Below are 13,538 nucleotides of genomic sequence, written 5' to 3'. Positions count from 1 at the left end.
TCTGGACCCCTCAAAGTCCTAGCATAGTACCATCACCTGTATGAATAGAATCCTCTACTCACTAGGCGTTGAGCGGTTGCCGAGCTGCTGAAAATGTCCCAGAGAAGAGAGGCCATAGGTCTTGGGTTATTTAATATGTTGTATCACTTTTTATTAAAGAGTTTAAAACCATATTGATTTGTGATATTGTTTACATGTTCTTGCAATTTATAATTTGATACTTGGTATTCACAAGTTTATATGTAGTTTATTAATGCAAATATTTTGCATTTAGAATTTGTTGGAACACTCTTTAGGCTACTGCAAAACCAAAAACGAAAGTGTGTGATGTACACATGTATTTTTATAGCTAAGCATGTGAACCCACTCCTCTTGTACTGTGCTATAAGGAACAATGGAAATAGTCATTTCTTTCAAAGTGTTTGTATATTTATAAAATTTCAGAGATTGTTTATTCCTAATATATCACATTCTACTGTGGAAAATCATACCAGAAAGACCAAAAACTCCTGGTGCTTTGTTTTATATATATTTGTTATAATGTAGACTTTGGCGTGGCAGTCATTTGCACACTCTCTCCAAATTCTGCATAGAATCTTTTGGAAATTGGGCTTCATGAAAGAAATTTTATTTAACTGGTAACTCTTAGTTCTCAAAAACAGGTTTATTCTGCCATGAGAACAATTCCAAAGTGGAGACAAGAATTCCTCCACCCATATGATAGTTTTGAATTGCTTTGCATCGTATTTACACTTGACTATCTATCAGGATGATAGATTAGTTATGTTCCTGTTCAAGTTCAGTCTCTGTCTGTTTAAGACTAAAACACATATCACAACCCATTTGGGTACTTCCTTATTTACAGTTGTGTAAATCAGAGTAAGGAGTCAAGAAAAACCATAAATAAACAAAACTGCCCCTTACAGTCCTATATATTCCTCATTGCTCATGGGATAAGATTTAATATGTAGCATCTTCAATATTGAACGTGAGGGACTTTACAACACAGCCACCTCCATTACATTATCTCTGCCACTTCCTCCTTTCCTCCTCATCTCTTTTAGGTTCCAGCTTTGCTTGACTAATTGCCATTTCCAAAACATGCCATGTTCTCCCAAGCTTTATACCATTGCCTCCATCTGTTTCACTTGCAAAACCCTATTTATTTTTTAATTCTTACATTGATATTATTTTATATGCTAATCTTCTTGGCCTAAGGCAAAAAGTATCACTGCCTTATTTATGTTTTCTAATACTTTCATAACCACTATTATATCACTTAATGTGTTTTTATATAATCATTTGTTTATATTTATGTTTTCCCAACTAGATCCTTAATTTCCTCAAGAAGTTAATAGGCCAATTCTATCTTTTTCTTTAAATTCGTGGCTTCTACAAAGCCTACCATAATGTTTGGTGTACAATAAGCCCTCAAGAAATGTCTACTAAACTAAGTTAAACGTGATTCTAGAGATCTGCGCGGTAGATCATTGGCATCATCCAGCTTCTCACAAGTTCGTTGCATATTCTTCAAATCAACATTTGGAACAACAATTAGATTACAGAGCATAATTTTCCTCAGTGGGTGGAGCATTTTAACCAGTTTTGCCCATTTTTTTTCTTGTGATGTCATCGGGGTTTCTTGAACATGCAGTAAAATTCCGCACACAGAGCAGTCCTTTGTTCTTATCAACATCTCACAGCCTGTGAAGCTCTCAGTGTGCCTCTGTCCTTTGCCACAAACATGAGGTTCAAATTCCCTCTTGTAGCCATAGGCCTGGAAATTTTCATGATTGTTTTATTTGGATTATTTGTTCAGTATGAAACGGACCAGCATACTCAGCAGCGCAACATCACCAAGCCAACAGACTTGGCCACATTCCTTGTGTTATATCCTCGTGAGTAGGCAATTTACTACTTACCATACATGTTTGTGTTCTTCAGGTTCTCAGAATGTAAAAACATTGAAAACTGTAAACCTTTGAGCTCCTTGTAGAATTATACGATAGTTATGAGTGCTAAGGGTATTACATGTTTCTGCTATGGCATCTGGCCTTCTACTCTGTGATTAATGTGTTTGGTTAAAACTTCTTCCTATTAAAATATCAGAACAAGAAGCTGAAATTTAAAATAATTGATGCTTTTTGTATTGATTAACTACTGCTAAATGACCTTCTTTTTCCCTTCAGTTGTTCGCTAGCTCTGCAAAGAAAAGTATCACACCTCCTTTGCATTCCCCACTGAAAGGGCCAGAGGTAACTTTGGAAGACAGAGAGTTCTAAGAAAATGGAGTTATAAGAAGAGGACCCTAGATTTTATGTGGAATTTGATTCTAAAGAATGAGGAGGGGTATTTAGTATGTTGTAGGAAGTTAATGGAGTTTTCATTAAAAAGATGTACTCAGGGTTTTATAATATTCTGAAAGGAAGTTGTTTTTTTCCTTTGAGATGAAAAGAAATGTGTGAATATCTAACATATTTAAAAACAAAATTTTTCCTTCGAAATGACGACTGAGTGAAGAAAGAAATGTAATTTCAAGTTTGGATGGGTAGGCTATAAAATAGTTAATACAACAATGGCAACTACCATTTATTGAGTCTTTATTATGAACCAGACACATACGTTACCTCATTAAGCAGGAAGGGAGACAGTAGTATGTCACCATTATGTAGACTACTTACTTTTCTTAAGTAAGGCTCAAATAATTTTGAAAATATAAAAATTATTTAAAATAGTATAATGTTTATTACAGTTCACAGCATATGTCTAAGCTTTTTAAAAAACAGTTTGATACTCTTTTTTATTTCTACATTTTTTGAGATAATTAGTATCATGGGGGTACTCCCACGAAGAAATTATGGCCTAAGGTTGCTAAGTGACTTAGTAAAAATACAAAATTGAAAATTAAGGACAGAGTTAGGATAGTAAGACAGAAAAAACTAGACTCCAAGTCTAGTTGTATTTACACTGCATAGTTGTTCAAGAGGGTTTTGATTAAATAAGTTTTATAATTTGCAAGTTAGAGAATAAAACAAAAAAATTATGTTCAACTATGTATGCTTTTGTACACTACATTCATTCATTCATTTACCCATTTGGTAAATATTTTATTAAGTACTAAGCATGTGCTACAGCAAATCTATTCAAAAATAAAACAAATATGATTCTTTTATTCTAAGACTCCACTATCTGGCACATCTGTATACAAAAGATGAAATACAATGTTAAAAATGTCAAAAATATGATCTAAGATTAGTATGATTTACACAAAGTTATCTTAAGACTTTAAGAGCTTAATAATTGCATGATTCAAGCTGAACTTTCTAAGTTCCAGCATCAAAGCTCCTAGGTAAAACTTCAATTCACAATTTGAGATCAAAACCAAGTTGAAGAAAAGTCACTAAACATGGTCATTTTTCAGTAACCTAACAATAGATAAATAATTTTTGGGTATCCACTGTACAGCATAATGATGACAGTTAATAATATTGTATGGATACTTGTAATTTGCTGAGGGGATACAGCTTCAATTTAATCTTATTACCCCCTCCCCGCACACACACGCACACAAACACACACACATATATACACACACAATGGTAACAATGTAGAAGTAATAGATGTGTTAACTAGCTTGATTGTAGTGACCATTTCACAACATATACGTATATCAAAATGTCAAGTTGTATGTCTGAAATATATGTAATTTTATATGTCAATTATATCTCAATAAAGCTGTTTAAAAATATAATTTAATAGTCACATCACTCTTCTACACCACTTGTAAGAAACATAAAAATTTACTGATTTTATGATTCATGAAGAAAATATTTATTAAGCTCCCAATTCTTGGAAGTAATCTCCAAATCTCTCAAGCTTTTAGGCACTAAACAGTGAATCAAACAAACAAAATGGGATTCTATTTTGTATATATGCCACATTTTCTTTATTCATCCACTGATGGATACTTAGGTTGATTCCATATCTTGGCTATTGTGTTGTGCTGCAATAAACATAAAAGTGCAGATATCTCTTTCTCTTCAACATATTGATTTCATTTTCTTTGTAAATATACCTAGTAGTGAGATTGCTGGTTCATGTGATAGTTCTATTTTTAGTTTTTTTGAGAAACTTCCTTATTGTTTACATTATAATTTACATTCCCACCAACAGTGTGTAAGAATTCCCTTTTCTCTGCATGGAGGTAGAAAGTAGAATGATGATTACTAGAGGCTGGGAAGGGTGTTGGAACAGGGAATGTGATGAAGAAAGTATGGTTAATGAATACAAATATACAGTTAGATAAAAGGAGTAAGTTGTAGTATTTGTTAGTACGGTAAGGTGACTGTAGTTAACAACAATGTATTATATATTTCAAGATAACTAGGAGAGAAAATTTGAAATGTTTCCAAAAAAAAAAAAATGATAAATGTTCAAGGTGATGGATATCCTGAATAACATGATTTGATTATTACACATCATATGCATTTATCAAAATACCATCTACATGTATACCATAAACGTGTGTAAATATTATATATCAATTTTAAAAAGGAAAGTAAACGAAAAAAAGACAAAATGGGCAAAGTCCATGTCCTCACAAAGTTTACATTCCAGGGAGGAAGGCAGACAAGGAGATGTATGACCAGACACATCTCAATGTCTAAATGTATTCGATACATTTAGATGGTTTAAAAATGCCATTCCTAGAAACGAAGCAAGATTAGAGATATAAATGCATTTGGACAAGAGAAGATGTATTTTTAGCCTCTCTTCACCAGAGTTATGTGAGAAAACAAAGCAGCTGGCATATATCTATAAGAAATAGAAGACAAGGAGAGTTTTGATAGTGAATAAGTCTCACAAGATCTGATGGTTTTATAAAGGGGAGTTCCCCTACACAAGCTCTCTCGCCTGCCACCATGTAAGATATAGCTTTGCTCCTCATTTGCCTTCCATCACGATTGTGAGACCTCCCCAGCCATGTGGAACTGTGAGTCAATGAAACCTCTTTCCTTTATAAATGATCCAGTCTCAGGTATGTCTTTATTAGCAGTGTGTGTGAGAACAGACTAATAAAGTAAATTTGTACCAGTGGAGTAGGATGCTGCTGTAAAGATATCCGAAAATGTGAAAGCAACTTTGGAACTGGGTAACAAGCAGAGGGTGAAACAGTTTGGAAGTCTCAGAGGAAGACAGGAATATATGGGAAAGTTTGGAACTTCCCCGAGACTTATTGAATGGCTTTGACCAAAATGCTGATAGTGAGATGGGGAACTTGTTGTGAACTGGAGTAAAGATGGCTCTTGCTATGCAGAGAGGCTGGTGTAGGGTTTGCCCCTGACCTAAAGTTCTGTGGAACTTTGAACTTGAGAGAGTTGATTTGGGGTATCTGGCAGAAGAAATTTCTTAGCAGCAAAGCACTTGAGAGGTGACAGAGCATAAAAGTTTAGAAAATTTTCAGCCTGATGAAGCAGTAGAAAAGAAAAACTCAATTTCTGGGGAAAATTTTAAGTCAGCTGCAGAAATTTGCATAAGTAACCAGGATCCAAATGTTCCTCCATCGCCAAGATGATGGGCAAAATGTCTCCAGGGCATGTCAGAGACCTTCACAGCAGTCCCTCCCATCACAGGCTAGGAGGCCTAGGCAAGAAAAATGGTTTCGTGGGCCAGGCCCAGGGCCTCCCTATTCTATGCAACCTCAGGACATGGTGCTTTGTATCCCAGGTGCTTCAGCTCCACCCATGGCTAAAAAGAGCCAATGAACAGCTCAGGCTGTTTCTTCAGAGGGTGCAAGCCTCAAGCCTTAGCAGTTTACAAGTGGTATTGGGACTATGGGTGCGCAGAAGTCAAGAATTGAGGTTTGGGAACTTCTGCCTAGATTTCATAGAATGTATGGAAGTGCCTGGTTGTCCAGGCAGAAGCTTGCTGCTGGGGAAGAGCCATCACGGAGGACCTCTGCTAGAACAGTGAAGAAGGGAAATGTGGGGTGCAAGCCCAAACACTGAGTCGCTACTGACGTACTGTGTAGTGGAGCTGAGAAGAGGGCCACCATCCTCCAGACCCCAGAATGGTGGGTCTACCGACAGATTGCACCATGCACCTGGAAAAGCCACAGACACTCAACACCAACTGTGAAAGAAGCCTGGAGGGAGGCTATCCCCTAAAAAGCCATAAGCGCAGAGCGGCCCAAGGCCATGGGAGCCCACCTCCTGCATCAGCGTAACCTGGATGTGAGATACGAAGTCAAAGGAGATCATTTTGGAAATTTAAGGTTTAAGGACCACCCACTGGATTTCAGGCTTGCATGGGGCCTGTAGCCACTTTGTTTTAGCTAAATTCTCCCATTTGGAATGGGTGTATTTACCTAATACCTATACCCCCATTGTGTCTAGGAAGTAACTAACTTTTCATTTTATGTGCTCACAGGTGGAAGGGATTTGCCTTGTTTAGATGAAACTGTGGACTTTTGAGTTAATTCTAAAATGAGTTAAGACTTTGGGGGACTATTGGGAAGGCATGATTGGTTTTGAAATGCAAGAACATGAGATTTGGGAGGGGCTGGAGCAGAATGAGATGGTTTGTGTCTTCACTCAAATCTCATCTTGATTTGTAGTTCCCATAATTCCCATGTGTTGTGGGAGGGAACCAGTGAGTGTTAATTAAATCATGGGGGCAGGTCTTTCCTGTGCTGTTCTGGTGATAGTTGAATAAGTCTCATGAGAGCTTATGGTTTTATAAAGGGGAGTTTTCCTACACAAGCTCTCTCAGCTGCCACCATGTAAGACATGATTTTGCTCCTCCTTTGCTTTTTGCCATGATTGTGAGGCCTCCCCAGCCTTGTGGAACTGTCAGTCAGCTAAACCTTTTTCCTTTATAGATTACCCAGTCCCGGGTGTGTCTTTATTAGCAGTGTGATAACAGACTAATACATTAGAGTTTGCAAGATAATCTATTACAAGCTATCAAAGTAGAATAGAACAAAATTAAGAACATAAATTCAACCCTCTATACTAATGAATGAGATGATGCTGAGGATGTTGATGCTGCTGATGGTGGTGGTGGTGATGATGGCGAATTGTATCCTGTCAGATTCTGGTTAACAACCTCATATCCAAATTAATTTTTAACAGGAAAGTAGGACAAATTTTTAATTATAATAAAACCACTGATTATAATGATGCTTAATTTGTCATAGGCACTGTGCTAACTTATTGTGTATTTATTTTCTAATCCTCAAAACAATCCTTGGAATACACATGTTAGGAAGAAAAACCTATGATAAAGTTGAGGTTTAGAAAGATTAAGCAATTTGCCCAAGGTCAAATGTTTAGTACATGAAAGAGCTTAGTCAGATTCCAACCCAGATTGTCTACATCCAAAACCTGTGTGTGTGTGTGTGTGTGTGTGTGTGTGTATGTGTGTGTGTGTGTGTTTGAGACAGTCTCACTGTGTTGCCCAGGCTGGAGTGCTGTGGAATGATCTCAGCTCACCACAACCTCCGCCTCCTGGGTTCAAGTGATTTTCCTGCCTCAGTCTCCCAAGTAGCTGGGACTACAAGTGCCCGCCACCACCCCGGTTAATTTTTGTATTTTTTAGTAGAAATGGGGTTTCACTATATTGGCCAGGCTGGTCTTGAACTCCTGGCCTCATGCTCCACCTGCCTCGTCCTCCCTAAATGCTTGGATTACAAGCATGAGTCACCACGCCCAGCCAAAACCTGTGTATTAACCACTATATTTTATAGGCAGCATTGTCTATCAGGTAGGAATTTAGGCCACATTTGTCTACATGGATCTATTGTCTCCAACAGATTTGCCAAAATATTTTTTGGTCTTCACTAACATCAGTCAGCTTTCAAAGGATGAAAATACATTATCTGTGGGAAAATGAGTTTACTCAGTGAAAAACAGCAAAGTGAGTGATCTTATTTCCCTTGTTCCTTATTCAGAACAAAAATTGTAGAATTCAAAGCAATTGCTGCTGTTTTCCAAGATAAGGCACTGTGAGTTTAAAATATATATAGATATATTCAGGCATATATATATATATATATATATATATACACACACATAGAGATGAAATTGTTTTTTATACAACTGATAATATGAGGGGTTTTATGCATGTCATCAACTAATAGCAAAGAAACAGGTTTACCTATTTGAAAATGGATAAATATTGTGGCCTCCCTTAATATTGATCCTAAGTATGATAGTCCTTAATATACATCAATATCAAAACATAAAAAGTTGGTTGGATGTTAGATGTACACCACAGTTTACATGTTTATTCTGAATATATTTCACAAGCACTCTTTCCCAGACACTGGAGACATGAGGAGGTAAATTAAACAAAGTCCATGCCCTCATGGAGCCTTATGAAGTATTATTCCTATTTTACAGATGAGGAAACTGAGGCTCAGAGAGATTCACTGGTTAACCAAAGACACGCAGCTAGTAAACAATTTAAATGGAATATAAATTACTAGCTATCATGGAGCTAACACAGCGTTTTGGATCAGTGTGATGCTTCTCTAAACGTGAAAGACACTGGGCACGGTGGCTTATGCCTGTAATTTCAGCACTTTGGGAGGCTGGGGCTGGTGGATCACCTGAGGTCAGTTCAAGGCCAACCTGGCCAACATGGTGAAACACTGTCTCTACTAAAAATACAAAATTAATCGGGTGTGGTGGCACATGCCTGTAGTCTCAGCTACTCAGGAGGCTGAGATGGCAGAATCGCTTGAACCCGGGAGTCAGAGGCTGCAATGAGCCAAGATTGTGCCACTGCACTCCATCCTGGGCACAACAGAGTGAGACTTCATCTAAAAAAATAAATAAACAAAAATAAAATAAACAAATAAGTGTGAAAGACACAACTTACCACAGCCAGGGAGATGTGAAGGCTAAGAACAATGTAGGATTCTAATGCCTTGAGATTTCTTCACTTTTATACTTTTCACTATCCTCCTTTATTTACTGTTAACAATTTTCAGGGAAATGCTTTAAATAAAAACACTTGAGTTGCTATGACCTCAGAGGGCAGCAAGGAACGGGAGAAGGAAGCAAGGAAAATGTAGGCACCTGCGTCCATCACCCCTGATATCTTGGCCCAAAACAGAGTGCAAAATTTGCTGTGCTACTGGGCAGAAATTTTTAAGTACATCAAGCCAGCATTTTCTGTTTTGGTCTAAAACATTTAAAGGAAAAGGAAGTTTTACACTATTAACTATGAATCCTTAAAAGCGTAGTTTATTAAGATGAGAGTTTCTCCACAGCAGCACCCTTAACATTTTGGGCCAAATACTTCCTTGTGGGAAGCTATCCTGTTCATCGGAGGATGTTCGGCAGCATCCCTGATCTGTACCCTCAGGACATCAGCAGCACCGCTCTCTACCTCCTCAAGTTGCAACAACCAAAAACATCTCCAGGCATTGTCAAATGTACTCTGGGGGCTAATAGCACCTCTTGTTGAGAATCATTGATTTAGACAAGATTTGACAATCCTTAAAACCTGTTGGAAGATTTCTCCAAAGTACAAACTCCTAAAGAAATTCCTTTTCTTCTATAAAATGGATATTGTGTTACTTTAGTGGCAGAGCCTTGCACCACACAACTATATTTGTGGCCCTCTCTCTGGTTCCCACCCACAAACTCTTAAAACAGGATAAATGGTAACGCAATAATCCTAGTTGTTTATAAATCTTTTTATTCATATCTTTCATACCGAATCATTATGTCAAGAGCCTCCTTGTTAATTTAAATAATAAATGAGGTTCTTAAGCCCCCTTGTGGCGAAAAGCAGTAACAAGAATTAGATTAGAAGAGGGAACTATATTGAAGCAGTTAATACATGAAATTTCTTTCCCCAGATATAAAATGTCTGGTTTTCCATCAAAGGGGAAGAGAGATGAAATCTGCAGAACAATTGTTCCACTAAGAGACATTTATGAAATTAGATTTTCTTAAATTAGTTGGTGCATTAGTTCATTTTCACACTGCTGTTAAAAACATACCCAAGATTGGCAATTTACAAAAGAAAGCCATTTATTAGACTTACCGTTCTTCATGGCTGGGGAGGCCTCACAATCACAGTGGAAGGTAAGGAGGAGCAAGTCACGTCTTACATAGAAGGCACCAGGCAAAGAGAGAGCTTGTTCAGAGAAACTCCTGCCTTTAAAACCATCAGATTGCCGGGCACGGTGGCTCACGCCTGTAATCCCAACACTTTGGGAGGCCGAGGCAGATAGATCACGAGGTCAGGAATTCCAGACCAGCCTAACCAACATAGTAAAACCCCATCTCTACTAAAAACCAAAACCAAAAACAAACAAACAAACAAAAACCCATACCTGTAATCCCAACTACTCGGGAGGCTGAGATAGGAGAATTTGCTTGAGCCCAGGAGATGGAGGTTGCAATGAGCCAAGATGGCACCATTGCACTCCAGCCAGGGCAACAAAAGTAAGACTCCACATCAAAAAAAAAAAAAATCAGATATCGTGAGACCCACTCTCTATCACAAAAACAGCGTGGGAAGGACTTGCCTCCATGATTCAGTCATCTCCCACCAGCTCCCTCCAACAACACGTGGGAATTATAGGAGCTACAATATGAGATTTGGGCGGCGACACAGACCCAAACCTTATTGGTTGGTAACTGCGCAGTTTAAAAGGGGGTCATCACACACTGAGGTCTGTTGCGGGGGGAACTAGGGGAGGGGGAGGGGGGAGATAGGGAGGGATAACGTGGGGAGAAATGCCAGCTATAGGTGATGGGGGAGGAACACAGCAAACCACATTGCCATGTATGTACCTATGCAACAATCCTGCATGTTCTTCACATGTACCCCAAAAGCTAAAATGCAATAAAATATATATTAAAAATAATAATGATAATAAATAAAATCAGTAGATTACAGGGAGAACAAGAGTGCTCTAAGTAAAAAAGAAAAAAAAAAGAATGGTAGAAAAAAAGCTTTGTGTGATTTTAAAAAATGAAGAGAAACCTGAGTCCTTATTTTTATTCTACTTTGTGAGGACAATACAAGTCACCTAATTTGCCTATGTCTTAGAGTCCTGATCTAAATGCAAAATAAAATGCATAAAGCAAATTGTAGAGCTAAGACAATTTAGACATCATGTAATCCAAGTCTTCCTTAAAAGGAAACTGAGTCCCATAAAGGTTTAGTGAAACCATAGTAAGAGTCATGCATATTCTCTAAGTTCCCCTCCAACTTATTCTATGATCTATATCAAATTTTTACTATAAAAATTAAATCCTGGCAAAACAATGTGTAAAGAAAAATGAATATATGTGGTCATCTATACTTCAAAAAGCAAAAAGGGAAACAGGTTAATGTTGGTTGACAAGTGCCCACCAGCGGGTCAGGTAAAATCTCAGTTCAGGGTACCCTGGGTAGGTACCCTGGGATGGGAATCAACACCTGAAGGGTCAACACCTGAGGGAAAAGGATTTGGGCAGAGAAGGAGAAGCCCTCAGCTAACCCTGCAGGAGACTCTGAAGCTAGGACTGTCCAGTTTCAGGTGGCTCTTTTCTGAGACAAGGGGTTACTCATGTGAATCAGTTATTGGGTGCACTCTATCCTAGGGAAGAGCTATGATCTTCAGGAAAACAAGAGCATTTTCCAGAGAGAACTGAGAGCTTAGAGCTTTATCTGGCAGCACTCCTGACCACCAGGGAGAATGGAATGAATAAGTTCTTTGATCCGAAGGGGCACCTGGGCAGCAAGTCTCAGCATCCATTGCAGTAGACAAGCCTGAATAGTGTGCTGTAGTCTCTTCCTCTCAACATACTAGCCCCTGAGCCTGATGGCAGAACAGAAGTAGAGAGGAGCCAAGAAGTAGTAACGACTCTGTGTGCCTCAAGATCCAGAGTTCTGCTTTGGTTATTTTATACTCCTACAGTGCTCAAAAAATGGAGAAATCAGGAGAGTCAGGCTGGAATTCAAATCCTGACTTCACCCTTTGGGCAAATTAATTGACTTCTAATGTCAGTTTCTTCTGGAACATATTTTCTAGGCATATCTTCCCTCATACCTATTTCCACTTAAACCTCTGGTCACAATGGTGATGTTTAATTAAAAAGAGACTATGGTCATCAGGCTTGTCCACTGTGGTGGATGCTGTTATATACTGCCCAGATACTCCCTTCAGATCAAAGGATTATTTTCAATGCAAAATGTCAATTTCACACATGGTTGATCCATATATATGTCTTACCAACTTAGCTGTTAGTTTCTTGAAGGAAGAGCTCATGTTTTCACTATCTCGTATTTGATCATATGTTTTATTGGTGTAATACTTTACTGTATACAAATCCTGCCACACCAGTGATCCCACTTGGATTATTCTGTGAAATAGGGTCTTTATAATCTTTGCAGATGAAAACACTGAAGCTCATAGAGAATAAGTGACTTGCCCAGGGTCACACAATCATGTGATTGAATTCAGGCAGAGCCTATATTCCCAGAAAACAAGTTGAATATTTGTTACTCAAGAGGATACAGCCTTTATGTTTATTAATGCTTCATGGTTCATACAATGATAACAAAGAAATTATCCCATTTGATTCAAATAGTGGTCGGCTAAGATTTTTGTGGCTGGTGCTATTATATACAGTTGATGAATGGAGACTGTAGCTCATGTATTTATTCACACATCCATCAAAGAAATGTACTATTTCATCTCTGATATGCAAGCTACCATGCTGAGTTTAAGAGAGCCAAGTATGAATGTATCCTAAACCCTTCAATCAAGAAATTCGCAATCTAGTGCAGGAGATGGACACCTTATTGACTATTACAGTATGACAAATGCTAAGTAAATGCTAATACAGCATGACAAATGATAAAGCTGAAGTATATACACAAAGCTATGTAAATTAAAATAAAAAATACTCCATTTCCTGGGAGTATTGGGAAAGTCTGCAAGAAAGAGTGATGCTTGCTCTGTGCTTTTCAAGGCTGTCCTCAGGTAGAAAACAATGTAAACTTCCTCAGAGACAGGATGAAAAACACCCTGCTATAATAGTGCATAGTTTTCCCCAAAAAAAGTCTCAAGCACTGAATAACTTGCCAAGGTTTCTTGGCTGGTAAGTAGTCAAGCTGGCATTGGAACCAGACTTTTGCTTCCCAACCAATGCTCTCTTCTCCCGGTGTGCTATACAAAGGTGTTAGTACTAAATAAGTGGGATACACTATGATGCAGTACTTTCTTCAAGCTCACCTAACTCAGATTTTTTTTCCTTTTCTCTTTTCCAGTGTTCCAAGATGTACACGTTATGATATTTGTTGGGTTTGGCTTCCTCATGACCTTCCTGAAGAAATATGGCTTCAGCAGTGTGGGTTTCAACCTACTCATTGCTGCTTTGGGCCTCCAGTGGGGCACTATTGCACAGGGGATCCTGCACAGCCATGGACAGAAAATTAACATTGGAATCAAAAAGTGAGCATCCTTACTATAGTCTGAATGTTTGTGTCCTCCAGGACTCATATATTACAATCTTAACCTCCAATGC

The 13,538-nt window shown here is 38.1% G+C and overlaps 1 protein-coding gene across 1 annotated transcript in view; it reads left to right on the top strand.

The window, feature by feature from the left end:
* The first annotated feature begins 690 nt into the window (after positions 1-690).
* Positions 691-13,538, top strand: part of RHAG (Rh associated glycoprotein) — a 30,920-nt gene continuing 18,072 nt past the window's right edge. Inside the window, exons 1-2 of the mRNA XM_032299656.1 lie at positions 691-1,898; positions 13,282-13,465. Coding sequence (XP_032155547.1) covers positions 1,745-1,898; positions 13,282-13,465 — 338 coding nt within the window. The 5' untranslated portion in view covers positions 691-1,744. The remainder of the gene's footprint in view (positions 1,899-13,281; positions 13,466-13,538) is intronic.

Source organism: Sapajus apella, unplaced genomic scaffold (genome assembly GCF_009761245.1).
Source record: "Sapajus apella isolate SASKATOON/1434 unplaced genomic scaffold, GSC_monkey_1.0 scaffold41, whole genome shotgun sequence".
Taxonomy (NCBI): Eukaryota; Metazoa; Chordata; class Mammalia; order Primates; family Cebidae; genus Sapajus; species Sapajus apella.
The sequence above is the reverse complement of the archived record's forward strand: the minus strand, read 5'-3'. Positions and strand labels throughout refer to the sequence as shown.